Genomic DNA, 27,763 nt, shown 5'->3' on the forward strand with positions numbered 1-27,763 from the left:
AACGACCCACTAAATCCTTGAGGTGATCCGACTCCTTCTTGAAAGACAACAAAAATTCGCACCTCGAATCCCAGCCGGATAATCATCTGAAGCGAGTTTCTAGAAGGACTAGATTCCTCCCACGATTAAGCGGCCGAAGCTCGAGACTCTACGAGGTTCAGTTAAGTTCTACTTATTTTCACTCCACGATCGAAAAGCAAAGAGCAACTTTCTATGCACCGACACCCCGGATGCAATAACCAGTGGGGTTTCCTTACGTTGGCTTTTCTTTTAGTAAGGTACAAAATACAAAGTCGGAACGGAGCTTCCACCCAACCGCCGAACACACACCCCGAGCCCCGATATCCATAAGCAAAAACCTGTCGTGTTGCACGTCGCACTCAAGCTCCGATGTTCCGTGATGATGTAAAAGCGCCCGAAACTCCAGGGGAAATGGATCGGAGTTACCTTACTCCACATGTCGTGAGGAGTCGGGCTTTGGGAGCACTCGCTGTCTGGAGGGATGCGTGGTGGAATTTCCAGCCAGCCAGCGGGATTCCAATAGCCTGCGCGAGGAGACATAGAGGACAGAGAAATCGCGCACTCATAATTGAAATCGTGCCCAGTCGCTGTTTTAACGAGAAAGGAGTGTCCACTGGGAAGTCTCACCAGCTGGGAAAGGTGGTTCGGATGATTCAACTGTGAAGTGAGGGGAACAGCAATAATTACGAAATTTATTGCGCACCTCAAAGTTGAAAAACAAAAACCCGGAGGGAATTCCTACCTAGGAAAGCTGCCGCCTGACACGAAACCTCAAGAAGCCAGAGGAAGGACAATTTTCAAACACCAAACCCGTATCAATATTCACAGTATGCATCTAACCCTTATTTACAAATTTTATACTCTCCTTCTAACTCACGGGGTGTTCTCTCTCACAGCTCATGCCTTTCGTTACTCAGCTGGTACTCCTTTCCTACCTCGTAGCAGCACTCCCTACTTCTCAGCAGCAGCTCCTTCCTTCAACCCCGGATTCCCCTTCCCAAGTCTGCTGTCAGATTCCAGCTCATCATTTGGCTGGTCATGCCTCGAGTACATCTTATACTCGATGCTATCTCTGAAACTGAGGGTTCCGTTCTCGACTTGTTTTCTCGTTGCCGAGAGCTTGGATTTAGGGAGGCCCATGGATTCGAGGAATGCGACAGCTGTTCAATCACTTCAGTAATTGAACGCTGACAGAAGTAAGGAGAGAGAGATGGGGAATGAATGAGACAGGCAGGAGGGGTTATTGGGAGGGAAAATCTTACTGTCTCTCCACTCCACCTCCTTCCGCTTGTTATCCCACTTCAACTCCCCAGCCATAATATCAATAACCTTTGGCAACGCCTCCAACGCCGCCTGTGCATTCAAAAACGCGAGTCTCGTCCTCCTCGCCAAGACATCGACCGCAGTCTGTGCATACTCATGTCTAACCGCATACCTCACCTCGCCATCAATAAAAGGATACAACGCACTGATTTTCTCTCCTCTGACCGGGAACCTCTTCTCGGTGGGCACTGACAACGCAGCGACCGTCCACGCCCTATCGCCGTACGATTCGGTCAGGTGTTTCGCGACATCGGTCTCGACGCCGAAATGTTGGATTAAGTTGATAAAGAGAGTTTTGGAGAAGCCATGAGCACCGACAAGCTTCACTTGGTGCGTTTGGCAGCTTCCGTCGAGACGCGCGCCGTCGTCGACCATCTCTGTTCCGCTAACGTCTGGAGCGTTAAGCACGGGTTTTGTGGTGAGAGAGAAGGTTTTGACAGCTTCGTCGACGGCTTCTTCGGCCATCTGTCTGTAAGTCGTCCATTTGCCACCCGCACAAGTCAAGAGCCCGGATGGAGAGACGTTGATCAGGTGATTGCGGACGAGGGACTCGGTGTTCTTTGCATTCGGGTCTTTGACCAGGGGACGGATGCCCGACCATGCAGCGAGAACGTCGCCACGACGCACGTTGATGTCGGGAGATAGGTAGTGACTAATTTCAGAGAGGATCCAGTCGATTTCTTCCTCGCCTGCTACAGGATTGTAGGAGATTTTCGTGGGGGCATCGGTCGTGCCGGCAATGGTATTGCCTTGCCAGGGGAGGAAGAAGATTACTCTGCCATCAGAGGTTTTGGGATCAATGAGACCCATCTTTTGCGGGCTGTAGTAGCCGGGGAGAACGACATGCACGCCGGAGCTGGGGGCAACGATTTCCTTGACGTTTTGGTCATCCATTTTGCGAATTGAGTCGGTGAAGGGTCCAGTGGCGTTGATGATGCCTTTGGCTCGGATGACGAATTCGTCAGCTTTCTTGCCGTTCTTTTCTTGGACCAAGTCCTTGACACGTGCTCCGCATAGCTGCCCGTTTGCGCCCTTTTCTAGGCCTGTGACTTCGATGTGATTGACAACCGTTGCGCCGTATAAAGCGGCTGTCATTGCCAAGGACACGTTCATCCTCGAATCGTTGTGTGCACCATCATAGTATACCAGGGCACCAACCAAGTTGTCCTTCTTCAGCATAGGGAAAGCATCCAAAGCTTTACTCCTTGTCAAAAAGTATGAACTCTCAATTCCCTCTGACCCGGCCAAGAAATCATATGCCTTCGTTCCCGCCCAGTAATAAGGAGCCTTCCACCACTTGTCCAACGGCAGCATAATGGGCAACCAACTCGACAAGTGCGGGGCCGTGTCCAAAAAGTATTTCCTCTCCCTCAATGCCTCCTTCACCAGCGCATATTGGTTATAATCCAGCTCCCAAACCGCCTTCTCCAAATATCTGACCCCGCCATGCACCAATTTCGTACTCTTACTACTCGTCCCACTTGCAAAATCATCCCTCTCCACAATCGCAACCCTCAACCCCCTCGTCACCGCATCCAACGCAATCCCCGCGCCTGTAGCCCCGGCGCCAATGACCAGCAGATCATACACATCCTCGTCGTTCTGCGGCGCTGCCTCTTCGCTGGACTTGAACAAGCCCGTCGTCGCGCCCTTGCTCCCTCCACTCCGCTTCAGATCCCTAATTTGGTCATCTCTGCTCCTGACTTTTGGGAATCGAGGAGGCCGGAATCTGCCTTCTGCGCCGTAGCCGGGTGGTCCGACGACCGCGGGGTCTTGGCCTGGTATGTTGCGGGGCCGGTAGGTGTAGTAGAGGACGCCGCCGCCGAGGGCGGCTGCTCCAGTCGTGTAGAGGAGCGGCTTTGCGAGGCGCTGTCGGAAGGCCATTGTGTGTGTATTGAAGAGGGAGGAGAGGGAAGAGGGGGAAGGGAGGAAGTGAGTCGAGGTTGAGGTGCGGAGAATGCGGAGAGGAGCTTGGGTGGGGAGCGAGAAGCTCGATGATGCTAAAGCTAATGCAGATCAATCCGGCTTTTGACGAGGCCAAGGATCACTATTGACTTGCCGATGTTGCCGGCCCGAAAGAGAATTTATACGATTGGTGAGCTCGTACTGTGCAATTGCACAGAGAGAGCGGAGGGCGACAAAATGGGAGGAGGGAGGGAGGGAGGGAGGGAAGAGAAGATCGGATGTGGGCAAAAGCAATTGTTGATGTTGCAGCAACATGCAGGTATCCTGGGAAATCGACGACCGCGGCTGGGTGCGCCTTGCCCTGTGGGACGGCGCTATTATTCCGCCAATGATGTCGCCAGGGAGCAGCCTCACCAGGTTTGGCGGGCCCTTCAGCCCTTCATCCCCTTCAAGGGAGTGGGGAATATTCATGTGAAGATTCAAGACATCCACGTCATTCTTCTTCTTCTTCATCAAACCTTCGTGCGATGAGCCGTCAATGGTTGCTGTACGGCTTGGCATCATTCAATTTCTATCTACAGTCATCAGTTCAGTCCTTGATCGAAAGTTCGATATTGCAAGGGGTGAGCGTGAGGTGTAGGAATCATTCGAGGGGTCGAATCACGTGATATTAACTCCATCTCGTGACTTCGAGCCTCTCATTTTGAACTTATGGGATTCAAGACCTGTATTTCACAACTCACAACTTATTACACTGCCTTTGTTGAGTGCTTTAAGAATTTTATAAAAGGGTTTCAGTTCCATAGATTGATTATCTGAAATGTCCTGACAGGAGATGTGAACCAGTTCAGTTTTTATGAGAATTTCATTGGCAAATGCATCCCGGAGATCGGAGTTTGAGATGCGAAATGCAACAAAAGAACTCAAGTACATTTGTCATGCCGGTTCTCGTTCATTCAGGCATTCAGGTTCGGATACCCGGTCACTCGGTGTCACGCTGTCCCGCTCTTCCGAGCAGGCGGTTATTTGGAATCCAAGTCGGACATCGGAGCTTGAGGTATGATGTGCAATAAGGCTACCAAAATGCTTCCCGTTTTGTAATGTTCCTCCTCAGGAATTACCCATGTTCTATACACCGATAGCAGGCCCAAATCCTGCTTGGAAGTTCCACTGACTTTTCTATCCTCAGTATCCGGTGTGACAAATCCTGCCTTTCCCCGCTCGCAATTCAGTCCCGTTTTCAGGGCAATAGAGGCTTGATTTTAACGAGACTGCATGCTCAGTTGTATGAATTAAATTCAGCTTGCATCTGCACCATAGTTTGGGCCCATTCTGACTGTCCCTCGGTCCCATCAGGACAACCCAAAAAGCAACCGTTTATCTATCGTTGCTCTTCGAAATTCTACGTCTATATCCCATTCTCATCTATCTCAAAAGTTCACAGCTTCTGTCTCTCAAAATAGGGCTTGGATGTAACCCGCAAAAGGAGAAACCGAATCTCACTCACAAACCCCTATTATTCCCCTCCTTCCTCAACCGAAACCCCTCCAAAATCGTCTTTACCTGCACCTCAGTTGTAAACTCAATCTCTGTCCTCTCTCCTCCCCTCACCGCCGCCCCGCTTCTATACTCCTCCTCGCTGACCCACAGAAACTTCTGATGCTCCTCATTATCCAACACTACCTCCATCCCCTCCTTAACCTTCACCTCAAAACTAAACTTACACCACACCTTCTCCCTATCCAGCCACTCAGGCACACCCCCGACCTGTCTCAGCACCTCGGTGGCAACCAGTCCACTCTCTTCCCATAACTCCCGCACGGCGCCCTCTAAGATGGTCTCGTGGGAGTCGCACGACCCGCCCGGTACCTCCCAGAGATTGGGCATGGAATCTGTGGCCGAGCGCTGGAGTATGAGGAGCTGGTTTGAAGGAGAGAAGACGAGCGCGCAGCTGACTCCCACTCGGCGCTTTGGAGGGTGAGAAAGGAGATAGTCATTGACTTGGGTGGTGAAGGGCGACAAGCTGGGAGGGAATGTGAAGGAGGCGAGTGCTGCTGGTGGCGCTTTTGGTGCCATGCTGACTGAGTTTGGTGATGAATTGTTGGGGATGCTCATGTCTTTTGGGCCTTGCTGTCAAATTCGTGAGATGTTTGAGAGTTCGAGCTGGAAACTTATGTTTTTTTTTTGGCGAGCAACTGAGTCGGACAGCTCAGCTCGGTGCCTGATTTTGAAGCGCTGGGAGCCGAACAGAGTGCATCGTACCATCAGAGCGAAGCAAGTCACCACCCCTGGCAGATCCTCGGGCCCGTCAAGATAGGCTCCCTAACAGGAGCCGAAATGGGCGCCCAAACGATTGAGAGGGGCCAAAAACGGACCCCCAACGCTAGAGATCCTGTGCTGACTCCTGCAAGCTAGAAGTTAGAGGAGCACGTGATTTTGACCTGGATTACTACCGCTCCGCTCCTAAGACGCAAGCCACGATGGTGACTCACCGCGTTGGAACGAAGGGAGGTAAAGATTCGGCTGATATTACTGCTAGAACCGATTTTGATGAAGAACACATCGCCAATTCAATCTTATGATATACGAGAATATAAGACTAATCTGCTAAGCCCCTATACCTCGCAACCCAACACAATCCAACGCCATCTGCTTTCTACTGTCATTTTCGCCGCATGATAATATCAGCAAACCTTAGCTCTACAGTCACTCTTTATTATCGAGGACTAACCGGAGCATACTCATAATATAGCATTTACGAAGCAGGCCCAAACAAGAGACACACGAAGCGTATCGCTCTCCGGATATATCAATTCATTAAGAATATAAGTCTACGGTCATCTCGTGGCAACCGGAAGGAAGACTACTCAACTCCAGCATAGGCATCATCTGAAATCCAATGGCCGCCTCCGAAACCTATGGCGATAACTTCGGATGGATGCGAAGCATAGCGGCAGTCATTGACATGTATTGACAAATCTTTGACATCCAGACGGAAAGAAGAACGGCGAGGTATTAAGCTCATTCCTTTGCTGTCTTTTATTCTGTGCAAACTAGCCCTTACGTTGATTCTGGGAGGTCTAAGCCTTATTTCTATTACCCAGTGCAGGCTCACTTTTCATCTTTTTATACTGAAATTATAATAGAGATTATATAATTAGCTAATTCGAAGTTAAGATAATAGTAAAAGAGAATAACTCAAATACGAAGCTATTATAATAGTATTTGTTCTAGTCTAGTTACGAATGCACTTCTATTTATAAAAGGTATATACTAGTAAAAAAGGCCATATTATTCCCGATTAGTATATATTATCTATAAAGAGTATTTGTTATATTAATAAGGACTATAAGTCAATTCGTGACTAGTATATGCCAGTCACGAATGTGAGGCTGTTCTTAGTTAGTATTGTAGTGGGGAATCAGGGGGCTGTCACGTGGCTGTACACGTGCTCTCGGCTATGTATCTTCCCCTGTATAGCTCTCTCCTCCTCTCCATCTCTCTTATTCATCGTATCCTGAGTAATCTAGTTATTTATATATTATAGTGTCCACACATGCCCCTCTTCAGTGTGTGTTAGTTATAAAGAGTATACTCGAAAGTAGTATATAAATAATTGTTTTACAGAGGTGGCTATATTACAGGTAACGGGATCTGCAAATTCTATATATATATATAGCATAGAAACCATAGCTAATTCGCGAGGGGGCTAGAAGAGGACCCCCCTGCGTATCCCAAACAGGATCCCCTTAAAGGTACGTCAAGTTCGAGGTGCAAATGTATGTCCTCGAAGATAGGCTGGACGATGGGGGAGCTGCACCATACGCTACTTTGCGCACGCGGGCACTCCTGTGCTTGCTTTTTTGGTAAGCGATAGGCAGCGTGTCTTGTGGCAGGCAGTGTTGCGCCTGAAGTCCTGGAACTTTAGCGGATTAAATCAGTTACTTAAGTAATCCCAACTCAGAGACACCGCTATACTGAAGCATATCTGTATGAGGGATAACTCCTAGCACTCAGGAACTACATAAGGTCAAAAGAATGCTTTATGTTCCTAGGGAGATGCAGTAGGGTATATCTTTCAGTTCTTCCTTCCCACTAGGTCATCACGAGCGAAGTATTAAAGACATTCTAGAAAGACAGCAAAATTGTAGCATATTATTTTCATTATCTAGTTTACGCACATTAAAAATCCATGAGCCAACTCGAGGAGTATTCGTGTTGTGGTCTTGGCTTGGTTCATGCAATATCGAGCAAAATATTTGCCAAGAATAATAATCGACGATCAGACAAGTCCCTCAAACCGTGCACAACTTGTCTCCAACCTCCTTCCAGCCCTCGTTGCCCACACAAGGGTGGCACCAGAATACATCGGTCGGATCGTACGCCTTCTTGATAGCAGCCAGCTTAGGATAGTTCGTGCCCCAGAACGCTTGTTGAAAGTCAGGTTCATCCCGATTGGCCTTCACATGATTAGACCCCCCACTATCAAAAACAGCAAGTATACATACCTCGTTGATATATGCTCCCGAGTTTGGGAGCAAATTCCTCAGAATCGTAACCCTCTGCTCCATAGCTGCTACCGCCGATGCCTCTGCTGTTGCATTGTTTGCTGCCCAAATTGCACCGGTAACTGTTCTCTCGTTAGCCAAACTTTTTCTTCGCCTCCTGTTGGAGAAACTTACCGAAATGCACTACTGTTTTCCTCCACGCGGGAAGGACGGCGTCACTCCCACCACTGGGAACAGCATCCCATATCCCCTTGCCGCCGCGTAATAAGGGCCCACAGCCAAGCTGGCCACAGAAGCCTTTAACAGCGCTTGTCAAGGCAGTAAGATTACCAGTCAAGGTTGGCGCATCCAGCAGTCTAGACCCAAGCCTGAAGTTGTATCCAGGGCCCACGGAATAAGCTGTTGCGAGGAAATGTGAGTAGAATGTTGGATATAAGGTTGTGGTATAATTGATGCTGGCTGCCGGCCAGGTGCTCTGTATGTGTGAGAAGATGGGCTGCATCGCTGCTGACAAGTAGGGGACGCCCTGTGGGGAGATACTGCGGAAGTTGCCTATGAAATATAGTGTTGTGGCGTTTCCAGAGGGAATGGCTGCAATTTGTGGGTCAGCGCTGATAGTCTTGTTGCTCAGACTAGGATATTGTGATAAGATGTATGCTACCATGTCCCAGATGTTATCTGTGGCGGATGACATCGTGAGTTGGAGGGAGAGGACAGCGACACGAGGTGTGGGATATGTTTTGAGCGTTACGCTGGTCATGACGCCAAATGTGCTGCCTCCGCCTCCTCGGAAAGCATAGAAGAGGTCCGGGTGTTGGCATTCATTGACTGTGAGCTTCGAACCCGACGGGGTGATGACAGTGAGTTCGAGTATATTGTCAGCTGCCATGCCATAGGCCGTACTTAGAGGAGAGTGGCCGCCACCGGTCAGATAGCCACCCAGTCCGACGGTAGCTTCCAGACCCCCGACAATAGTCAAGTTATAGGAGTCCGTCGCAGCGTAGAGATCTATTAGGTTGTGGCCCGCTGCTGCGGTGACGGCTGTGGCTGGAATGCTGTGTTTGCAGCCTTGGGGCTGGAAAGCGTCGTGAAGGTTGATACCTCTCATGTTGTGGGTCCAGATTGAGAGAGAATTTGGACTGACTGATCTAGAAGAGGGTCAGATTTATGCCAATGGCTGACAGGCTTCGGAAACACTCACCTTCCCATATAATCATGTCCTGTACCCTTCACAATCAAGCGTATATTGTTCGCTGCCGCAAAATTGACCCCCACAGCGACATTCTCAGGAGTGGTTGCGTTCACAACGTACACTGGATATCCTATTGGACTGCAGGGTTGTGCTGGATCAGGAAGACAAGTGTCGTTGTTGGTATTGTCCCAATCGGTGCTGACCGGATTATCTGCGTGAAAAGTGTAGTTCGACCACTGCTTTGTAATTACAGCGCAAGTTGCATTATTGTATGTGGGCTGATCAGAATGGCATACAGCACCAGGAGGAGTAGGTTTGATCAATTGACCCCCTAGAGTCCGGTTCAAGGCGTCCCAGTCCGCACTTGATGGCCAACCTGCAGATCCAGGTATAACCTTGCACTTCGCGTTGACAGAGGTGAAGGAGATGGCTCCCAGGATGAGAAACTTGAAGAGGGACAGCATAACTTTGCTTGGCTTAGCCCGCTTGGAGACTTGCAGGTGGAAGAAAAAACTGAAGGAAGAAGTGGTGTTGATCCTTCATCGGAGTCGCAGGTACCGCTGCAGTACTTTCATACAGGGCCAAAAGAATTGAGAGTGGGGCTCATGTTCACCTAGCAACGTCGCTCCCTTAAAAACGCGGCAGATATGGGCGTACTGCCCCTGTTCATTAATTACCCCATGGTATAATGGACCCTGCATTCTTAAGCGAGTAAATCCAGCAAATCGGAGAGCCAAGATCGGAACTTGAGCCTTCTGATTTGCTGCGATTTTGTGCGTATAATTGATCTGTAGTGTAAAAGCGGGCCGCAGCGCAACGGATACCTGATGATGACCTATGACCCAAGGATGAGAACGTTGTTAACTTCATCAATCAAATGAATTTGATAGAGCTAGGAGTCTGAAGCATGCACCTATTTCCCGCCCAAGATCCCCAAGCAGTGCAGATATAGGCTTTCAAGATGAGAGTAGGAAGTCAATGACAACAATTCAAATCCTGACAACGCTACGAAGACCAGCGAGCAAGCCTTGCTCAACTATTCAACGTGTTGACTGCCAATCACGGAATATACCCCTTTTTCACATTCCTTATGTCTCCTATCTATAATTTATGGGCTCGCTCACAATCGATTTATATCTTCAGATACCCGCAGGGTAACATTTAGACTGAATAATAGTGTTTTCGTAGTTCTTTTGATTTCCTACTATCGAAGTGAAAGGCTGAGGACTCTCTCCTGCAGGGATGTTTTGGCGGTCCTGTTAGAAGGCGGTTGATGGGGATCGGGCGACTTCTGGTGGCTTGAAAGCATCCCTGGCTTGGTGAAGGTCTTTTTGGGCCCTCGTTAAAAGTTGATGATTTCTAGTGAGGTTCTGTCTTGACTGGGCCGCGTCGCGTAATAGGGGTAACAGACCTGAGCGGAAGATGAACCTGGCCTCAGTCAGATCTGAGCGAAGGCGGCGCTGCTCACATGAGACATAGGATCGGGAATGTGATTGGGCAGGGCAAAAAAGATATAATGTTTCTATTTGTGTTTATTCGAGTTTTATTATTAATTTGGTCCCAAACAAGCTTATGTGATTTCACGTATATTTGATTAAGTATAAAATCGTAGTAAAGGATTATAGGAAGAGTAAATATTCCGGCGAGGGAACCCCAAATCCCATATCCCTAATCACGCATTCCCAATTCGCTTGCGCCAAATCTACTAGGTCCTCGCTGGTCAGCTCCACGCCCCTGAAGCTATTGAGGGCCCTCTAGAGGGTGGCACGTGTAAGTCCAGCGGCATGGAACATTCGGCTCTCTATCTGCATAATTCAGCCGCCAGGTTCCAGGCTTCCCTAATGAGTTCAATACAGCCTAGACCAGCGCGATTTCACCTTCATCGCCCAAGTGAAATTCAGGATCAACATCCTTTCCAAAAAGCACTCCAACCCCAGCCCGTTGATACAAGTTATTCCCAAGCCTTCTCAGAAAGAGCACATAGAGAAGGTCGTTCCATGGCAGCCAGTACCCTAGCGATACCCCAAACCGCTCAGCCCACATCTCCGTCATAATCAGAAAGGCAGAGACCACTGTCAACCCATTTTCTTAACTATTATCGGCTATGACACCGTAGCCGGGGTGCTCGAAAGAAGCCCATCCGGCGACAAGATCTGGTCTCGGTGGTGAATACGCAAACCTCCTCAGGCCCTCATGCCCACATGCCCAAAGCTTTGGCACCTCTCCCAGAAGATGAAGTTCGAGTTGTCTTCCGATGGGCGTTGCTCTCTTATAATGACTCTTTGGAGCTTGCCTTGGATTTTGAGCTGGTTTATAACCCTATCTAGTGGGAACTCGGGTGTGGTCGAGGTTGCAATGCCAGAGTTGGCAGTCGCCGGCATCTTGTCCTTCTTTGAAGACAAACTCCATTCTACCACCTATTCTCCGTTGATTTCGGCGACACTGGTGACTCTGCAAGCCGGGACCAGCTTCTTTCGGTGTGGATATAAATGGCTCCACGAGATCTCAGCCGGCAGAGATGCCCAGGACCAGGACGCAATGCGCTCAATCCTCTCAATCTTCTTTTGTGATGTCCGTGTTTCCTCCTGCGGCCCTTGCGCGATCGGTTTTGGCTCTCCTTGTTGCGCCCAGAGTAACCTGAAGTAGACATCTCCTGTCCACAGCCCAGAAAGGTAAGGCGGAATGTTCCACAGCTGCATGAATCGCCGATACTCTGTGGTGATACCAGACAGAGCGGAATACGGTCCGACCAGTATGTAAGTTCCTTGACTGAATACTCCTCAACAAGCTTGCACCAGGTATCGAACGAGCGTTTCACAAGGTCGAACTTCCCTTTTACAAGAACAGAAGTCAAACGGCTCGGTTCCCCGCCACCCTCTCGTACTCTCTTAATCCACCTGAAAATGGTCCCAAAGTCATCGCCTTGCACGCCACTCTTCATCCATCTATCCCCCAAAGTGTTTCGAGGGTTCCCTGTCCGGCACTCAAAGATAACGCCAGCTTCCGTGTAATATAACAATCGGCGGCTAAGCATTTGCTCCTGGAAGACCCATCCGCGTCCAAGAAGCTCATCGCTCCGTACAAGCTTTCCGTATGATGTGCGTAGACTATGATCAATGACGAACAGATACACGTATCCCCTCTTATTGCCTCGTTGGTCTCGGTAGGAGAGTTGGATAAGATTGCGATCGCCCATCTGGTTCCTAGAAGGAAGCACCCCAACCTGTCCGGGCCCTCTGATTGCGGTTAGGGTGAAAATGTAATTTTGGTAATACTGGGCCATCTTCACACAGCCACGCTTCCAGTCTTCTTTCCGGTCCCCTTTCTGAATAATGCAGATGGAGTCTATCCAAAGGTACGGGATTCCAGTCAGATGCACAATAAGAATCGCATCTTGGAAGTTCCTTGTCAGTTTCGAAACAGCGATATCAACCAGCCTAGCGTCGTAGTTATTAGTGGTTGTGCTGCAACCTTTAGTGTCACCTTCCCAGCGATGACTGAGGGTTATGTATGCTCCCTTTTTGTTGTCCGTAAGGCAAAGGCGGACGCGATCTGGTCCCAGTACTTCCACACATCTGGACGGAAGGACTGCTTCCCAGGCTTTTAGGTCGGCTCCATGCCCGGAAACAGTCTGACTGCATCTTGAATGGTCCGCACTCTGGGTGCATTCATGGAGCCAACGCTTCACGGCGGTACAGTGACCTTCAGAAAATAGGTCATTTCGAGGAAATCGCCAGAGGACATCGTTGTTTTCGGCAGCTGGAGTCCCTAGTATCAAGTCAGTCAGATATCAACAGCAGTCAAGAAACCCTCAATGGTCGACGCACTGGGGTCAGCCTGAAGATAGAAGTCGATCGCGAGGAATTCACGAGTTTCATCGCTTTCGAACTGTAATAACTGAACAAAATATCGAGGCGCAAGTGTGACGTGGAGTCGATTTGCCCTGATGCCGCCCTCGCCCTCACCCCCACCCTCGCCATCGTTGGAATCCGAGAAGAGTTGGAAGTGAAACCATGCTTCCTCAGGTAGACGGTGCCGACGCGCGAGCTGTCGAACTTCCCCATGTTCGGCGAGCGTCCGGCAGAAGTCACAGCTTTGCGCCCGCTGCAATGTCTCTTCGTAGCGGTAACCACAGGGGCCACTACCGAGCTTCTGTATATCGAATGCTTCGCATTCCTCGCACAAAACCATCTTGCCGTACGCGTCTGAATCGATGGAGTTCCATTATTGTGGGGGAAGCGGTGTTTGGGGGGTCGTATATGATATACGAAGCTTTCTAGCTTGCTTGTGAGCCGAATGAACGCGTTAGCGTCGTAGTGCATATTTTGGCCCCCTATCCTCCCCATTTTGGCCTTTGCGGCGCCTCGTGCGGGTAAAGGTGCTGTTTCGTGCAGAATTCGATAGGCGTGGCTGTCCTTGACTGGTTTAAATAATATTCCGGTGATATTGCGCCCAGTATGCTTGGGATAAAGGTCACACGGGGCGCAAGTTGCCCGGGCTGATTCCAGTCGAGTGATATCATAAAAGGATCGCGCTGAGTCTAACGTTTGTTCACATCTGATATCGTATTTGGCTCTTCTCCAGCCAGCATGGTCTCTCGCCAGAATGTCAACCAATCTCCTCTTATCAATTTTGTTGGAACCTCCCAGCGCGATTCTACGTGGATTCTGGGTCGATGCAGGCCAGCCAAGCCCAGATGAGCCCTGGCACTCGACACTTGCAAGTATTTGGACTGGGTTTGTGAAAGTGCCGGTATTATGGCGACTGCATATGGTACTCCGTTTCGTGAAGTTTCTTTGCATAATCGAGACGTTGAATGTCCCCAAACCCCACAGCGCAGCCGCTTTATCGAAATGGTACACATCCAATGTGTTGCAGGCAATTCATTTGTTGCTGTTTCTGCTCGATTGGATACCAGGGCGCATCTTCCGGAAGGAAATCTTCAGACCGAAAAGCGGGGTCCGTATAAGGCAGTTGTGGCTCATATACTTATCCGCAACCAGCGTTCAAATTTTCTCGACGGTGGCGTTATCAGTCATCATCCCAGACTACTGGTTCGGCATTATCCAGTGCCTCATTGCGGCCTTTAATTTGTATTACTGCTTCCGTATGGATCGATTGAGGCCTCAGTTTGAAGATTTGCGGGCTAGGATTGACACAGTCGATGCACGTTACGAGCCTACTGTTGATCGATCTCGAAACCAAATAGGAGGCTCAGTATCACTCAATGATATGAACGTGGATGTGCCAAACGGGCCACTCGCCGAGTCATTTCAAGACCAGCAACGCCAACTGCATGGTTCTGGATTTCTGGAAGAAAGCCATGAGCCTGGTGTGGGACTGTCACAACTTTCTGTATGTTGAGTGAGATCACACTACTGATCGAACCAAAGTCCTTGTTAGAACAAACAACTAATTCCATTTAGAGCTCGCCCCCCACTGAAGTGGTCAATGAAGACCGTCCTGGAGATAACCCAGAACCCAAGGAACTCGGGGACACGCCAAGCGAAGCCCCGAATTGCTTGAACTTTGACATTGTCAGTATTTCTGTATTGGCTAAGTAGCTACCAGCCGAAACCAAGATCGTGACTGACAGCCACGATCCCAGGACCCCGATGCAGGCGAAGGAGTCGACAGCCTTATATTCCCGTCCAGACTTTCCTCCAAGAAGTGGACTGACGCTTCTCTATGGGTCACATACTGGCTATTGGCTCTTCTATCTATCCTTGTTATTATTTTCGATGCACTCGCTGCGTCTAGGTCAGCCGGTCTTAGCCCAGGGTTCGTATCCCCCTCCAGGTATCACATTTCATTATCCATACTGACTCGACGCCTCAGGCTGATGGCGATGTTCTTCACCATCTCACTCCTATCGCTAGGATTCCAATCCTTCGTGCTCTTTCTAACCCAGCACCGAATCCATCTACGAAGACAACGGCATAAAGTATTGGGAATACAGGGCATTTTGACCCTCAGCGCTCTACAGGGTGTGAATTTAGGGCAGAAGCTCGCTACAAGCCCCTATAACTCTAGGTAGTGCTCCCTAAATCTACGTAAAGAGGCGCTATAAGACATTCGCATGGGGTAAGTAGATCTTCTAGGGTTATAGCGCTATTGGTAGAGCAACCACAGCGCTCGGACGCTAAACAAGCAACTATTATAGGCCCCTTTAGCGAAGGCTCCCTTGTAAGTACAGGGAAGAAGCCCTGAAAAGGTGTGGTAGCCCTTGTCAAAAGCGTAAATGTGCTTTTAGGGGAAGGGCCTGGAAATATAGGGCCTTGTAGCGAGTTTGCTACCTTGATCTGTACGCTGGAGAGCCTGAAAGTCTCCCAATGCCCTGTATTCCCGATACTTTATGCCGTTGTCTTCGTAGAAAGCCCCGTTCCCCATCTGTCTCCCATACTCAGACGTCCTCATCTTCTTCACACTCTTTCATGGAGACAGCTAGCTGGCGTAGTTGTAGGCTTTTTGCTGATGCTCCAAGCGTTTCTTCTTCTGGCAATAGTATTTTCACTATTAAATCGCGGTTTTACTAAGTTTATTCTACGTACGAACCGTGTCATTTCTTTACTTGCTGTGCTCTTTGATGGTCTTGCATGTTTGACGGGAGTAGCTCTGTTCATTGTAGCTCGCTTCGATTTGCTATCCCTTCGTCCGGTGAGACATGTCCAGCGCTAGCAAGGGGGGTGTGGCTGCACAAGCCTCTTGAAGCGTAATAAAACGAGATGAGGCTTGCGTGTAGCCACACCCCCCTTGCTAGCGCTGGACATGTCTCACCGGACGAAGGGATAATAAAGCCAAAAATAATATAAATATAATTTCTCTTATAATTTCTATTATTTTACTAAAATATAATAAAGAATATTATTATAAAATAATAATTTATATAAGAATTTCCGTTAAATTAAAATTATTAGTTTTCTAGAAAAAAATATATTTAAGATTTTTTCCCAGATTTTAGATATTAAAAGAAATATATATTTTTAATTTCTGGTTTATTAATAAGATTAAGAATAAAAAAATAATAAAAAAGCTTAAAAAATCGAGACTAGTTATTTAAGCTTATAATAATAATAAGAGTATTAATATAATTATTTATTATTTAATATATTAGCTATTATAGATATAATATTTAGGGCTTGAAAAGTAAAATAAAAGATTTCTTATAAAAATAATTCAAAGCTAAAAAAGAGAAAGCTAGAATATAGGAAATTATAAAAAAATATATATATTTTATAATATACTAGTTCTAAAGAAACTTAGCTTTCTAAATATTTCTAGTATATTTTAAATATATTTCTTTAATAAAGCAGTCGTATTATATATATTTAGGAGATATTTAATATCTAATTAAATAGTTCAAATATTAGATATCTGGGAATTATAATATTAGCTAAAGAATTATTCTTAATATTATTATTATAATAATAATAATAAATATTATAAAGTTATATTTATATAATATCTTATAAGCTTATATCTAATTAATAACTTTATTTAACTATAATTTTTGTATTAACTCATTTTATAAGTTTATTAGAAAACTAAATTTAAAAAAAAAATTTATTATAAAAATTATAAAAGTATTATATTAATAAGCTTTTTATAAAATAATTAATTTATAATTATTACCTCTTTTATAAGAAATAATTCTTTAAAATTATTAGTTTTTAAACTAATAATATTTTATTTATTAGAACTAATAATTTTATAAAAATAAAATAATTAAAGTTCTAAAAAACCAATTTCTTAATTAAAAAATATAAATATTTTATTTTTAATTATAATTTTGAGTTTAATAAAAATATTAATATAAAAATGTCTAAATTATTTTTATAAAAAATATTATTATTATAAATAATAAAAATACTATTTATTAAAATCTCTTTATTAAAAGCTAATATATTATCTAATATATTAAAGAAATATATATTATATTAGTTTATTAACTAAAAGCTTTATATAATTTATTAATTATTATTTAAGTTATTAAATTTCTAAAAACTAATATAAAGATATTTAATAAATATATTTAATAATAAATTAAGAATATTATTAAAAAAACTAAAATTTATAATACTAGTAAAAATGTTTTTATATTTTATTATTTTTATAAATACTTTATTTATAAATAATAGAGTTTTTTTCTTTTAAATTAAATATATTTTAATTCTAGTAAATAAAACTAGATATATTAATATTATTTATTATTTCTTTATTAAATATAAAAGAATTACTAAAAGTATTTTAGTTTTAAAACTTTATAATATAATTATAGAATATTATTTATATAAATTAGTAAAGTTATTATTATTTCGAAATAGGAATTATAGATTATAGTATTAATATATAATTCCTAAATTTACTAAGCCTAATAAGATCTAGTCTATTAGTCGAGTTACTTATAAAATATAAGATTATATAACTATATTTTATATTTTATATTCTATTACTTATATCCCGTACTTTATATCCTATAATTATATATATAACTTTTAAAAGAATTATTATACTAATAATAACTTATAATTTTAATATAAATATTTTAATTAAATTTATAATTAATAAAATATTAGAAATAGAATTATTATTAGTTATTTATATAAATTCGAAATTATTATATAAATCTTTTATTAATATAAATACTATTTAAAAGAAATATCTAATAATTAATATAATATATTTTTATTAAATATATAAATAATAAAAGATTATAAAAATTATAAAAATTAAAAAAAGAATTAAATTCTATTAATTCTATAATAAAATCGAAATTATTAAATATTTTTTAAATATCTAATTAATATAAATAATATATAATTAAATATAAATAAAATAGAAAATAAATATATAAAATAAAAAATATTATATAAAAAAAAGTTATATATAAAAGATTATAGTTTTTAATATATAATTAAATCTTTAAAAATAATATAAATATATAAAATATTTAGGAAATCTAATATTAGACTAGATTAAGGAATTAGTATATAATTAAAAAGAAATATTATTTTTTATATTTTTAGTAAAGTTCTAATATTAATATAATTATTTCTTTAAAAGTTATATATATAATTACGAGATTTAAAATATAAAATATAAATAATAAAATATAAATTATATAATCTTATATTTTATAAATAATTAAACTAGTAAATTTAGAAATTATATATTAATATTATAATATTATAATTCTTATTTCTAAATAATAAACTATTCTATTAATTTATATAAATAATATTTTATAATTATATAATAATATTATATATTTCTAGTAAACTAGTAATAAATTTAAAATTATTTAAATTAAATTAAATAATTTATTTTAAAGATTTAATTTTATTTTATTAAATATATTAAAAATAAAAACTTATAAAAGTAATAAAAAAATTAGTATTAATATAAGTTATAATATTATTAAATATTAAATATTAAATAAAAAATAATTTTTATTAAAAGTTTTTATAAACTAATCTTTTAATAATTAATTTAAAAAATAATAAAAAATAAAAGCTTTTTATTTTTTGTTATTATATAAGCTAATTATTAATAAGTTTTTAAAAGCTTTTTAATTTTTATTATTTTTATTATTTTTATTATTTTTATTATGCGTGTATAAGGTCACCAATCAGGTGTCGGTGCCGCGTGGTATCCTTATTCGTCTGTAACGAGCCGGGGGCTTTATTGCCGTGCGCGGGTGTTGTGTCGGGGTGCTCGGGCCTGCGGTCTAGCGAGTCTTACCTATATAGGGACAAGAGGCGCGAACTTCAAGCGCAGGTAGCGGTGGCTTTATCTTCACGAGGAGAAGGTGGTGAGCTGGCGCGGCGGTAAAGGACGCCGTCGCCGCTTCAACAAGTCCTACTCCATCTCGCCGGTTCCGCTATCAACCACAGGGTTTACTCCGTAGTCCTCCAACTGGTTCCGTGCTACGAGAAGCTAGTCGTAGGGTCATTGCGATGTTGTCCTTAAGCCCCCGCGCCCCGGAGCGCGCCGTCGTTCGGGTCTGCAGAAAGCGAACAGTCCTGCTTCCGGTGCGAGGGCGAAGCTACAATAAACACGGCTAAACACCACAGCGCACCCTCACGCACTTCGCGGTTTCTTACCATCCGCCTGGTCGTCGTCGCTCACCTACTTTTCGGGGCGCCACAACAACTACGAAACCTCCACTCTTCCGCGGCACGGGCGTGAGCACCCGTTTAAGGGTCTGCGGGACACTTCTCCTCCGGAACCTAATAACTTATACGATGGGTACGCGACTGCGCCTCTCCTACCCAGCCGTCCTTGCTCTTAGACGCACCGTTCCGGCTTCTCATACGGCTACTTCTCCCTTCAGAGCCTCCTACATCTTCTTTACTCTCCTCGCACAAAGCAACCTTTGTCACTCCACCTACCGCAGCACCTAAAGGAAGTACCACATCCACCCGCCACACTTTTTGCCAAAGCTCCGACGAGCGACTGAAGAGCTGCCTACGCGGAAGGTGATTCCACCACCGCCCTACTCAACTAAGACCGTACGGACATTCAGGGGTCACTATTCTGTGTTTCCTAAGTGCCTTTTCCCTTTTATCTACTAAGCTCTCTTCTGGATGCCTCCTCGAGACTCTGAAACGACTTTATTGGAATTTTGATCACCGCGTGGTGTCTGTACGCCCCTAATCCAGTCGAATGGGGAATGCCCCGGTCAAGGAATGTATGGCAGGGGCGGGGGCATTCCCGTGGAGGGACCGATTCCTTGACGTATTCCTTGGCGTGGTTTTTCAAATGTGGTTAATAATCCCGACTTTTAGACGGGGTTAATAAACCCAAATATTAATCGGGTTAATAATCCCGAGTTTTTAGTTGGGGTTAATAATCCCGAGTTTTGGACGGAAGTTAATAACCCCGAGTATTAATCGGGGTAATAACCCTAAATATTAATCGGAGATTAATAACTTGAATATTAATCGGAGTTAATAATCTTTGAATATTAATCGAGAGATTAATAATCCCCGGAATTTTAATTAAGAATTAATAATCTCGAGTATTAATCGGGGTTAATAACCCTAAATATTAATCGAGATTAATAATCTCGAGTATTAATCGGGGTTAATAACCCTAAATATTAATCGAGATTAATAATCCTTGAATATTAATCGGAGTTAATAATCTTGAATATTAATCGAGATTATTAATCCGAATTTTAATTAAGATTAAAATCTCGAATATTAATCGGAATTAATAATCTTGAATATTAATCTAGATTAATAATCTCGAATATTAATCGGAATTAATAATCTTGAATATTAATTAAGATTATTAAGATAAGATTATTAAGATAAGATTATTAAGATAAGATTAATTAAGATAAGATTATTAAGATAAGATTATTAAGATAAGATATTAAGATAAGATTATTAAGATAAGATTATTAAGATAAGATATTTAGATAAGATTAATAATCCTAAATTTTAGACAAAATTAATAATCTTGAATATTAATCGAGATTATAAATTCGGAATTTTTATTTAATATAAATAAATTCATATTTTTATTAAGATTAATAATCTTAAGTTTTAAACGAAATTATAAACTCAAATTTTTATCTGAAATTAATAAATTTAAATATTAATTATGATTAATAATTTTGAATTTAGATAAGATTAATAAATTTAATTTTATCAAGATTAATAAATCTAAATATTATTTTTATCAAGATTAATAAATCTAAATATTATTTTATTATTTTTTATTATTTTAAAAAAAAAAAAAAAAAAAAAAAAATTTATACGTACGAACGTGTCCTTTCTTTAACTTGCTGTGCTCTTGATGGTCTTGCATGTTTGACGGGAAGTAGCTCTGTTCATTGTAGCGTCGCTTCGATTTGCATCCCTTCGTCCGGTGAGACATGTCCAGCGCTAGCAAGGGGGGTGCTGGCTGCACGCAAGCCTCTTGAAGCGTAATAAAACGAAGATGAAATAAAACGAGATGAGGCTTGCGTGTAGCCACACCCCCCTTGCTAGCGCTGGACATGTCTCACCGGACGAAGGGATAAGCCTAAATCAGATATATGATATACCCCTGAAAGAATACAAAATAAGAAGTGATGAGCGATGATTATTTATGGTCATTATTGTTTCAGGAAACCCCTCTGGCATCATGAAATATATATTTTACATTTGAAATTCTAGAAAGCAGGCGAAGGAGTAATTACAAATGATAATCTCTAGACCACAAAGTATATAGGCGTAGGCCTCTCTACACCCCTCTTCTAGTTTGGTTATAAAAATAATGAGTTAATAATAAAGTATAGCAAGGTGGTTTATCGGTGAAGCGCGCATGATTGATTCGGTCGCTAGCAATCAACAACTTCCAAATTTGAGCTCGAGAACCTGAGCCTGAAATCTGGATTGGGAGGATTGTGTGGCTCAAATAGGTCTGTCTCCTGTCTACAACTACGTAGGCGCGTGTAAGCCGGGAGATGGTTACCCCGCACCTCACCATTCGTAACTCTATCACGACAACTTTCCGCGATATCCTCTCTTGTGGCCGACCATGAAATCTGCCTTGTATCCTACGTCTTGTTTTCCTCCATTAATCGATGCTGTTTCCCAAGTTACCATACCCTAAGGCTGCCCCTCCCTGCTACAACGGCTGAAGATGCTGCTCTCTGTCCGCCATCTTCTCTCGTTCTGGCTGCTTGTGTTCTCAATTCCCCTAACATCCACGTCTGCACTTGTGGCCCCAGGCTCTAGCTATGGACCAGACCTCGATGCTGCCCGCCGAAATGCCTTCCACATATTTAATGTAATCCACTGCGCGATGAGACAATGGGGCTCCTCGGTGAATCACAACGGAGTCTCTTTCTTCCTCGCTACAGTCCCCGAAGGCAATCTCTTCTATCACGGAAGTTCTTCCCCTGACCGCCCCGACAGCTTCGAGTGGCTGGCCTTCGAAGTGGAACACGCGTCCGGGTTTGCGCTATCAGGGGATCCAAGGATGCCACCGCCTGGTCTACCGCGTCCAACCAATAAACCAGATACATTCAGCTGGCAGCCGTCATATTCAGAGATCAGCGGGACCCAGATGTCACCGACGCAGGAATCGCATGTCACAGAAGACTCGAGCGCCCAGAACCGCCTCATTGAGGACGATGACAGAGGGAAGCACAGTCCCCCACCAACCTCTCGCGGCTACTTCCAAACTTACCGCGCCTCGCGTCCTCTCAAATTAATCTACATCGACGGGATGGGCGCCGCCGAAGGCTGCTGGGGAACCACGGACTCACAAGATTTACTGCTCTTAGGACTTTCCCGGAACTTCACAGACGGACCCCGTCTCGGGGATACAGTTTACGGCAGACTCCTCTGTGAACTGGCTAAAGAATGGGGAGTCGACGGCTGGGTACGCATGGAAACCGGGTTCGAAATCATCTACTGCGATTTTGCTTCTGGTGGTGGACTGGAGTTTGTAAGCCAGCACGGCAGTGCGTTTCCTAACGAGACTGAAAATTCGCAGTGGGAGGTTAAGACACTATTGTTTGAGCTACTGCGAGCTGCGGCGAAGAGACATGATGGGTTTAGTAGCGGGAGGATTAGGATTGATTGGTCCAGTATGGTAACTGCGTTTGCGTATGATGTGAATACCACGAATCCAGATTTAGAGAGGCAAGACCTCCCGCGTCTTATTGAGGTCACGAAGGAAGAAAAAGAGGATATTGGGGCGCGATTTGGGGAGGTTGTTGCGTCACGGAAACACGGAGTGAATCCGATGATAGACTGGCAGAACATCGTCGACGATATTGTTACCCGCTTCTCTGACCGGCTAAATTTCATCACCCACGGCAATCTGTCAGTAGAAATGCTGTGGGGTGAGGTCAGTACGCTACTCAACCCGTTCCTGAACTTTCCGGAGGATAGGAATGCCTCGACACCTTCACCCATAGGAGTCACGCTGTGCACGAATCACTACCTCAATGCTGCGATGATGAGAAGGGACATTTGGACACTTGAGGATACAGCAAATTTTATCGCCGTTAAGGTAGTAGCAGACAAGATTTGCTCAAGTTTGTTTCAGATTCGGACTCTTCTCAGTTCTGCTCGAGTCGGCGAGGAATCTGCCCTGCTCAAGAGTCGAACAATTGCGGGTACCCTGATGGATCAGTTACAATGGACGACCTGGAAGGGATGTGGCCGTTGTGCCAGTTCTTGGCAGTTTTGTTTTATTCCTATGTTCCCGACGGGAAGTGTCGAGGATTACTACTCTCCCAACTGCAAAGGGCTGGATGATATGGACGATGTCGTTAAGGGGTGTTATTGGGCTGGGGTAGTCCCTTGTTAATTGGTGTGAGCCACGTGGTGAGTCACGTAATTGATTTATCTATTATGAGTATCATCCTACCTAACTTTTAGTATTGGAGCTGTCAGAATAGGTCACCTTTAACAGGTTTAGCCGGTCAAGGGACAACTATTAGCAGTCGATGGGTTGGAAATTCAGCTGGTCCTGAATGAGCTGAAAGCTCAGCTCGACAGGGTTCTTATTGTTCAAGGAGTTGTTATCACGGTTATCTATAATTACAAGCTCAGGAGCCTGCCTGCGGTTACAAGAGGGAATAAGGGAAAACACGTCAGATAACCGAACACTGTTTATTGCACATAACTAGCCATTATACTAATTCTGGAAGTTCTAAAGCTTATCTCTACTAATACTGGGACCTTATAGGCTGGGGGCACGCAGTCGTGCGAAGCGCATTTATATTTAGAGCATATTATATTTGGAGTGCATTCACGTGCGAAGCGTATTCATATGCGGATCTATATACGAGAAAAATAAAGCTATTTGCAAAGCTTGGCGAAAGGCACACCCTAGGCAGGAGCAGTAAACGTGCGTTATATCCAAGGAGGCAAGTACGCGCGTAGGGATACGAGATAATATATAAGAAATAGGGTAATTAATACTAAATCTCACAGAATCGTCGATTTTTAAACGGGAGAGGTCAGGAGGGGCTAAATAACTCTCTCTTTATATAAGCACCCTTCTAGGGCTGCTCTAAAAGGGTGCTTACATGTACCCTAAAGAGAGTTAAGAGTGAAATCTACTACTTGGGCGGATACCCCTGGTTTGGGAATGCTACGCGAGCAGAACAGGGGGGTATATAGGGGTTAGTAGGGGCACACTGATATTCTATCTAATCCCGCCAACTGATATCCCTAAACCTAACCCTATAATATACACCTCTGGTAAATGGTTGTAGTTTGTGTTGCCCTGTTCGAGAATATTTCACATGTGTTTTATTTTTGCAATTGTAGAGCTAATTGTTGCAGAGACTGGATATGGTGGTAAGACAGGTGCCGTAATGAATTTTGTTTAATTACTAATATCCCTAATAATAAGGGTATAAATAAGTGCTGCGAACAATCTGCACCTATTACTGCATACTAATTGACAGAACTTCCTCCTCCGCAGTCTGCTTAAAGATTGGACCACAATGTAGAGGAAGGTCGGGGGAGCAAACAGAGGGCTGTATTTGGTCTTCGAAAATATAACTGGTTCCTTGGCCTAACATTTAAAACATAGGGTGTAAAACGCAATTCCGCAGTTCACTATACCTTTACCATTTTTCATTTTCTGTTGTTTTCGGTTAACACCTTTTAAACTATAAATAATGTAGGTCTAGAATGTCAAATTTTTACGAGACGCGAGAGTTCAGGGAGAAGTGTTGCATCCTGGTCGGCTCCCCAGATTCTAAGTGCAGTGGACGCAGAATGTTTTAGGGAAGTGCCCAAGTCCATGTATATCACGTCCCTGGGCTGAAGACCTGAAGGCAAACAGCTCTGTTGGGTATGTATGTAACGTCTAAAGAGAGAAGAGAGGAGCGGGAAGCTTGAGCTAAGTACAGGGTGCCACGCTAGGGCCAGATCATGTGACGCTGACGTCACAACAATGTACAAGCGAGGATGTCATCGCCACTTTGAAAATGTGTGCTTGGGATACTTCATCATTCACTTCTTAGTTGCAATGAGATGAAAGGTTCCCCGAGATGAAAATTGGTCGTCAACCCATCAGCCTGCAGCCCCTCCTTTCGAAACTTCACACACAGGCCAGGCCAAGATTATCATATAGTTTTCGTACTCTCATTGCTGTCCCTCTGAGCCGCATATCTCAGCCTAGACTAGGCCTTCAACGCCGGCGTAGCAGCAAACAAATGCCCAACCATAACCTCCGGATACCTCAACCCATGAACCTCAGCCCCTTCAACCAAGGCTCTAATCTCCTTCTCCTCCCCCCCACTCAACTGCACTTCCAGAGCCCCAAGATTCTCCTCAAGATATTTAATCTTCTTTGTCCCCGGAATCGGAATAATATCTTCTCCCTGCGCCAGTAACCAAGCCAACGTCAATTGACCAGCCGTGCAATTCTTCTTCTTTGCAATCTTCTGCAGCTCTTCGACAAGCTTTAGGTTCTTCGGGAAATTCTCCTTCGAGAACCGCGGTGCGTATTTGCGGAAATCGCCTTCTTCGAAATCGGCGGGTGAGGTGTAGGCTCCTGTCAACATGCCGCGACCCAGGGGAGAGTAGGCGACGACTGCTACGCCGAGCTCGCGGCATGTTTTCAGGAGGTTAATCTGGGGAGTTTCGATGTCGATTGCAAAGGGAGAGAATTCGATTTGAACGGCATCTGAGGGAATTAGTAGGTGAGTTTTGGTTTCTGGATGGGTGTGAGGACATACCTATGTGATGGACCTTACATGCTCGTCGGAGGGTATCAGATGAAATCTCTGAGAGCCCGATGTACTTTATCTTACCCTCCCTATTTCGGTCTTTAGCATCAATTCAGAGCGGGAAGGATGAAATTGGAAAGGAGGTAAATGGTAACGTACTTCTTCAACTGCGCCAGCGCCTCGACCGTCTTCTCAATCGGCGTCGTCATATCCACACGATGGCAATAATACAAGTCAATACTCTCCACACCCAACCGCTTCAAACTCTTCTCGCACGCCTCCCTACAGTACTCCGGGCTAGAGTCCACCATCCGTCCCTTCCCCTCCCCAATATGCCTATTCGCGAATTTCGTAGCCAAGAAAATATCTTTTCTCTTTTCGGGATTGGCGGCAAACCATTTCCCGACCAGGTCTTCGGAGTCTTGATAGATGTCCGCGCTGTCCCAGAAGGTCTCGCCGAGCTCGTAGGCCCGGTCCAGAACGGCAAGGCGTGAGGAGTCAGGCTCGGGAGTTCCGTAGAAGGCGGAGAGGCCCATGAGGCCGAATCCCATTGCTGGGACGAGGGGGCCGTTCTTGCCGAGCTTGCGGGTGGGTAGTTGGGGTGGCATTTTGGGGATTGCTGGTTTTTGCTGCTGTTTGTGAGATTCTGTGGAAATGGTGGGTGGAAAATATGACAATGGGATGAGAGAAAGATGGAGAATAGAGATGTGAAAAAGTTGAGGAGCGAGAAAGGACTTAGTCCGAAGCTTGGAGGTGAAGTTCAAAGCATGGCGTCAGTGGAGCCTGCACGAATTGTTCCCCATCGGAGATGGCGCCTCTCCATGAACCCCCGCCTTCTAAACGCCGAACACCTCACACTTCTCCCATCAACTTCGGCCCATCATGGTCACAGCTTACCAATAATTGACTTGAAGTCGGCTCGATATACCATCAAGGCCGATTCAACCAATCAGACCGCTTTTGGAGCAAAGTGAAGAAAACGTCCGGGCATCATCTCAAGACCGCTAAGTCCAGACCTCGAATCAAAGCGACTTGTGCCCCGCAAATCCCATGATGTCAACACTCAAATCGAGCTTCACTCTGACGTCAATTCCCACTTTCTTCTTCATACCCACTTCTCACGTGTTCCCTCGCCCTTTGCATCCCCCTATTCACTCTCGCTTAACCTCGATGCCATTCTCAACCCACCCACCCCTTTTCACCAAACTCATCGAAGTTCTCGCTCCACTCTCTGCCACCATATACCTCCCAATATTCCGCCTTACCACCTACCATATTTGCTCTCTCCTCTCCTGACCCTCCACCAGCCACCCCCTCCTCCTCAGGAATGTCCTCCGCCTCACCGGGCATGCCCAGTTCCAGCTCACCGCCCTCGCCATCTCCAGTCTATCTTCCTATATATACCCAGCAGGCTCCTCTCACCGTCTCAGCAATGCGGTAAATATTTGCGTCGAGACCAGGAGATCACAGATTGGCCCGGGAGCAGGTTGCTATGACAACCATATCCGCAGGAAGAGGAGTTGAGACTTCAGTGGCAATTGTACACCGCTGCCTGGATTGTGGAATCGTGGATATTTACATGGAATGGGATGTTACTGTGGCTAGTTACGACAGCGATGACGGGCCACGCTAAGGAGACGACGTTTAAAAGGGGGAAGAGGGATGAGTGAGAGAAGAAGGAAGAAGAGGAGAGATTGGGAAACGAGAAGGGATTATAATGTGAGAGACGGGGTGGGAAGACAGGATTTCAGATCAAGAGTTGGTTTGGAGTGGAAACTGTTTAATTGGGCGAGGAATGCATTAATGTTTGCTGAGGGCCTGGTAGGAGTGGGATGGCGAGTGTTGCCGGCTGAGAAGCGGGAGTTGGGGGGCGGATTGATTGAAGGCATGGCGGTAGTGAGTTTTGATTATCCTATGTACGGTTAGGTCATTACGATTAAGCGTTAAGAAGTAGAAGAAAAAAATTAATCTGTCCCATCCTTCAATGTCTTTACTCTTGATAGAACATTGAACGCTCCCATTCCATGGCCCACATATCCCCGCCGTCTTCAGCGAAATTGGTAGAATCAAACGCATATCCTCCCGTGGTAGTGGTAGAATCCAGCTGAGCTTCGTCCA

The 27,763-nt window shown here is 44.4% G+C and overlaps 7 protein-coding genes across 7 annotated transcripts; 2 read left to right on the plus strand and 5 right to left on the minus strand.

Moving 5' to 3' along the window:
* Positions 1 to 719: 719 nt before the first annotated feature.
* On the minus strand, positions 720 to 3,526 carry K444DRAFT_617178 (DAO-domain-containing protein). The gene is made up of 2 exons (XM_024881066.1): positions 1,284 to 3,526; positions 720 to 1,181 (listed from the first exon to the last, which is right to left on the minus strand). Exons 1-2 carry the CDS (start codon positions 3,226 to 3,228, stop codon positions 973 to 975), a joined length of 2,154 nt encoding a protein of 717 aa, XP_024732367.1. The 5' UTR covers positions 3,229 to 3,526; the 3' UTR covers positions 720 to 972.
* A 1,003-nt stretch (positions 3,527 to 4,529) lies between these two features.
* K444DRAFT_617180 (uncharacterized protein) lies at positions 4,530 to 5,419 on the minus strand. The gene has a single exon (XM_024881067.1). The coding sequence runs from the start codon at positions 5,323 to 5,325 to the stop codon at positions 4,753 to 4,755; it is 573 nt and encodes a 190-aa protein (XP_024732368.1). The 5' UTR covers positions 5,326 to 5,419; the 3' UTR covers positions 4,530 to 4,752.
* Positions 5,420 to 7,389: 1,970 nt separating this feature from the next.
* K444DRAFT_568480 (FAD-binding domain-containing protein) lies at positions 7,390 to 9,502 on the minus strand. Its single transcript, XM_024877201.1, has 4 exons — positions 8,959 to 9,502; positions 7,932 to 8,905; positions 7,758 to 7,879; positions 7,390 to 7,709 (listed from the first exon to the last, which is right to left on the minus strand). The coding sequence occupies exons 1-4, from the start codon at positions 9,411 to 9,413 to the stop codon at positions 7,545 to 7,547; spliced, it is 1,716 nt and encodes a 571-aa protein (XP_024732369.1). The 5' UTR covers positions 9,414 to 9,502; the 3' UTR covers positions 7,390 to 7,544.
* A 1,857-nt stretch (positions 9,503 to 11,359) lies between these two features.
* K444DRAFT_633607 (uncharacterized protein) lies at positions 11,360 to 13,140 on the minus strand (the record flags this gene model as incomplete). Its single annotated transcript, XM_024883634.1, has 2 exons — positions 11,360 to 12,717; positions 12,777 to 13,140. 2 exons carry the CDS (start codon positions 13,138 to 13,140, stop codon positions 11,360 to 11,362), a joined length of 1,722 nt encoding a protein of 573 aa, XP_024732370.1.
* Positions 13,141 to 13,548: 408 nt separating this feature from the next.
* On the plus strand, positions 13,549 to 14,513 carry K444DRAFT_695659 (uncharacterized protein; the record flags this gene model as incomplete). The annotated part of the gene is made up of 2 exons (XM_024887886.1): positions 13,549 to 14,304; positions 14,376 to 14,513. The coding sequence occupies exons 1-2, from the start codon at positions 13,555 to 13,557 to the stop codon at positions 14,511 to 14,513; spliced, it is 888 nt and encodes a 295-aa protein (XP_024732371.1). The 5' UTR covers positions 13,549 to 13,554.
* Positions 14,514 to 21,474: 6,961 nt separating this feature from the next.
* On the plus strand, positions 21,475 to 23,736 carry K444DRAFT_617183 (uncharacterized protein). Its single transcript, XM_024881068.1, has one exon. It carries the CDS (start codon positions 21,586 to 21,588, stop codon positions 23,263 to 23,265), a length of 1,680 nt encoding a protein of 559 aa, XP_024732372.1. The 5' UTR covers positions 21,475 to 21,585; the 3' UTR covers positions 23,266 to 23,736.
* Positions 23,737 to 24,949: 1,213 nt separating this feature from the next.
* On the minus strand, positions 24,950 to 26,253 carry K444DRAFT_655050 (aldo-keto reductase, putative; the record flags this gene model as incomplete). Its single annotated transcript, XM_024885984.1, has 3 exons — positions 24,950 to 25,602; positions 25,655 to 25,734; positions 25,805 to 26,253. 3 exons carry the CDS (start codon positions 26,251 to 26,253, stop codon positions 25,097 to 25,099), a joined length of 1,035 nt encoding a protein of 344 aa, XP_024732373.1. The 3' UTR covers positions 24,950 to 25,096.
* Between the last annotated feature and the right edge of the window lie 1,510 nt (positions 26,254 to 27,763).

This window comes from Hyaloscypha bicolor (assembly GCF_002865645.1).
Source record: "Hyaloscypha bicolor E unplaced genomic scaffold K444scaffold_125, whole genome shotgun sequence".
Taxonomy (NCBI): Eukaryota; Fungi; Ascomycota; class Leotiomycetes; order Helotiales; family Hyaloscyphaceae; genus Hyaloscypha; species Hyaloscypha bicolor.

Coding starts and splice junctions, on each gene's coding strand:
- K444DRAFT_617178 (XM_024881066.1), bottom strand. CDS start 3,228: ATGGCCTTCCGACAGCGCCTCGCAAAGCCGCTCCTCTACACGACTGGA. Junction 1,182..1,283: donor GGAGGTGGAGTGGAGAGACA/GTAAGATTTTCC, acceptor GTGATTGAACAG/CTGTCGCATTCCTCGAATCC.
- K444DRAFT_617180 (XM_024881067.1), bottom strand. CDS start 5,325: ATGGCACCAAAAGCGCCACCAGCAGCACTCGCCTCCTTCACATTCCCT.
- K444DRAFT_568480 (XM_024877201.1), bottom strand. CDS start 9,413: ATGCTGTCCCTCTTCAAGTTTCTCATCCTGGGAGCCATCTCCTTCACC. Junction 7,880..7,931: donor GAAAACAGTAGTGCATTTCG/GTAAGTTTCTCC, acceptor ACGAGAGAACAG/TTACCGGTGCAATTTGGGCA. Junction 7,710..7,757: donor CGGGAGCATATATCAACGAG/GTATGTATACTT, acceptor AATCATGTGAAG/GCCAATCGGGATGAACCTGA.
- K444DRAFT_617183 (XM_024881068.1), top strand. CDS start 21,586: ATGCTGCTCTCTGTCCGCCATCTTCTCTCGTTCTGGCTGCTTGTGTTC.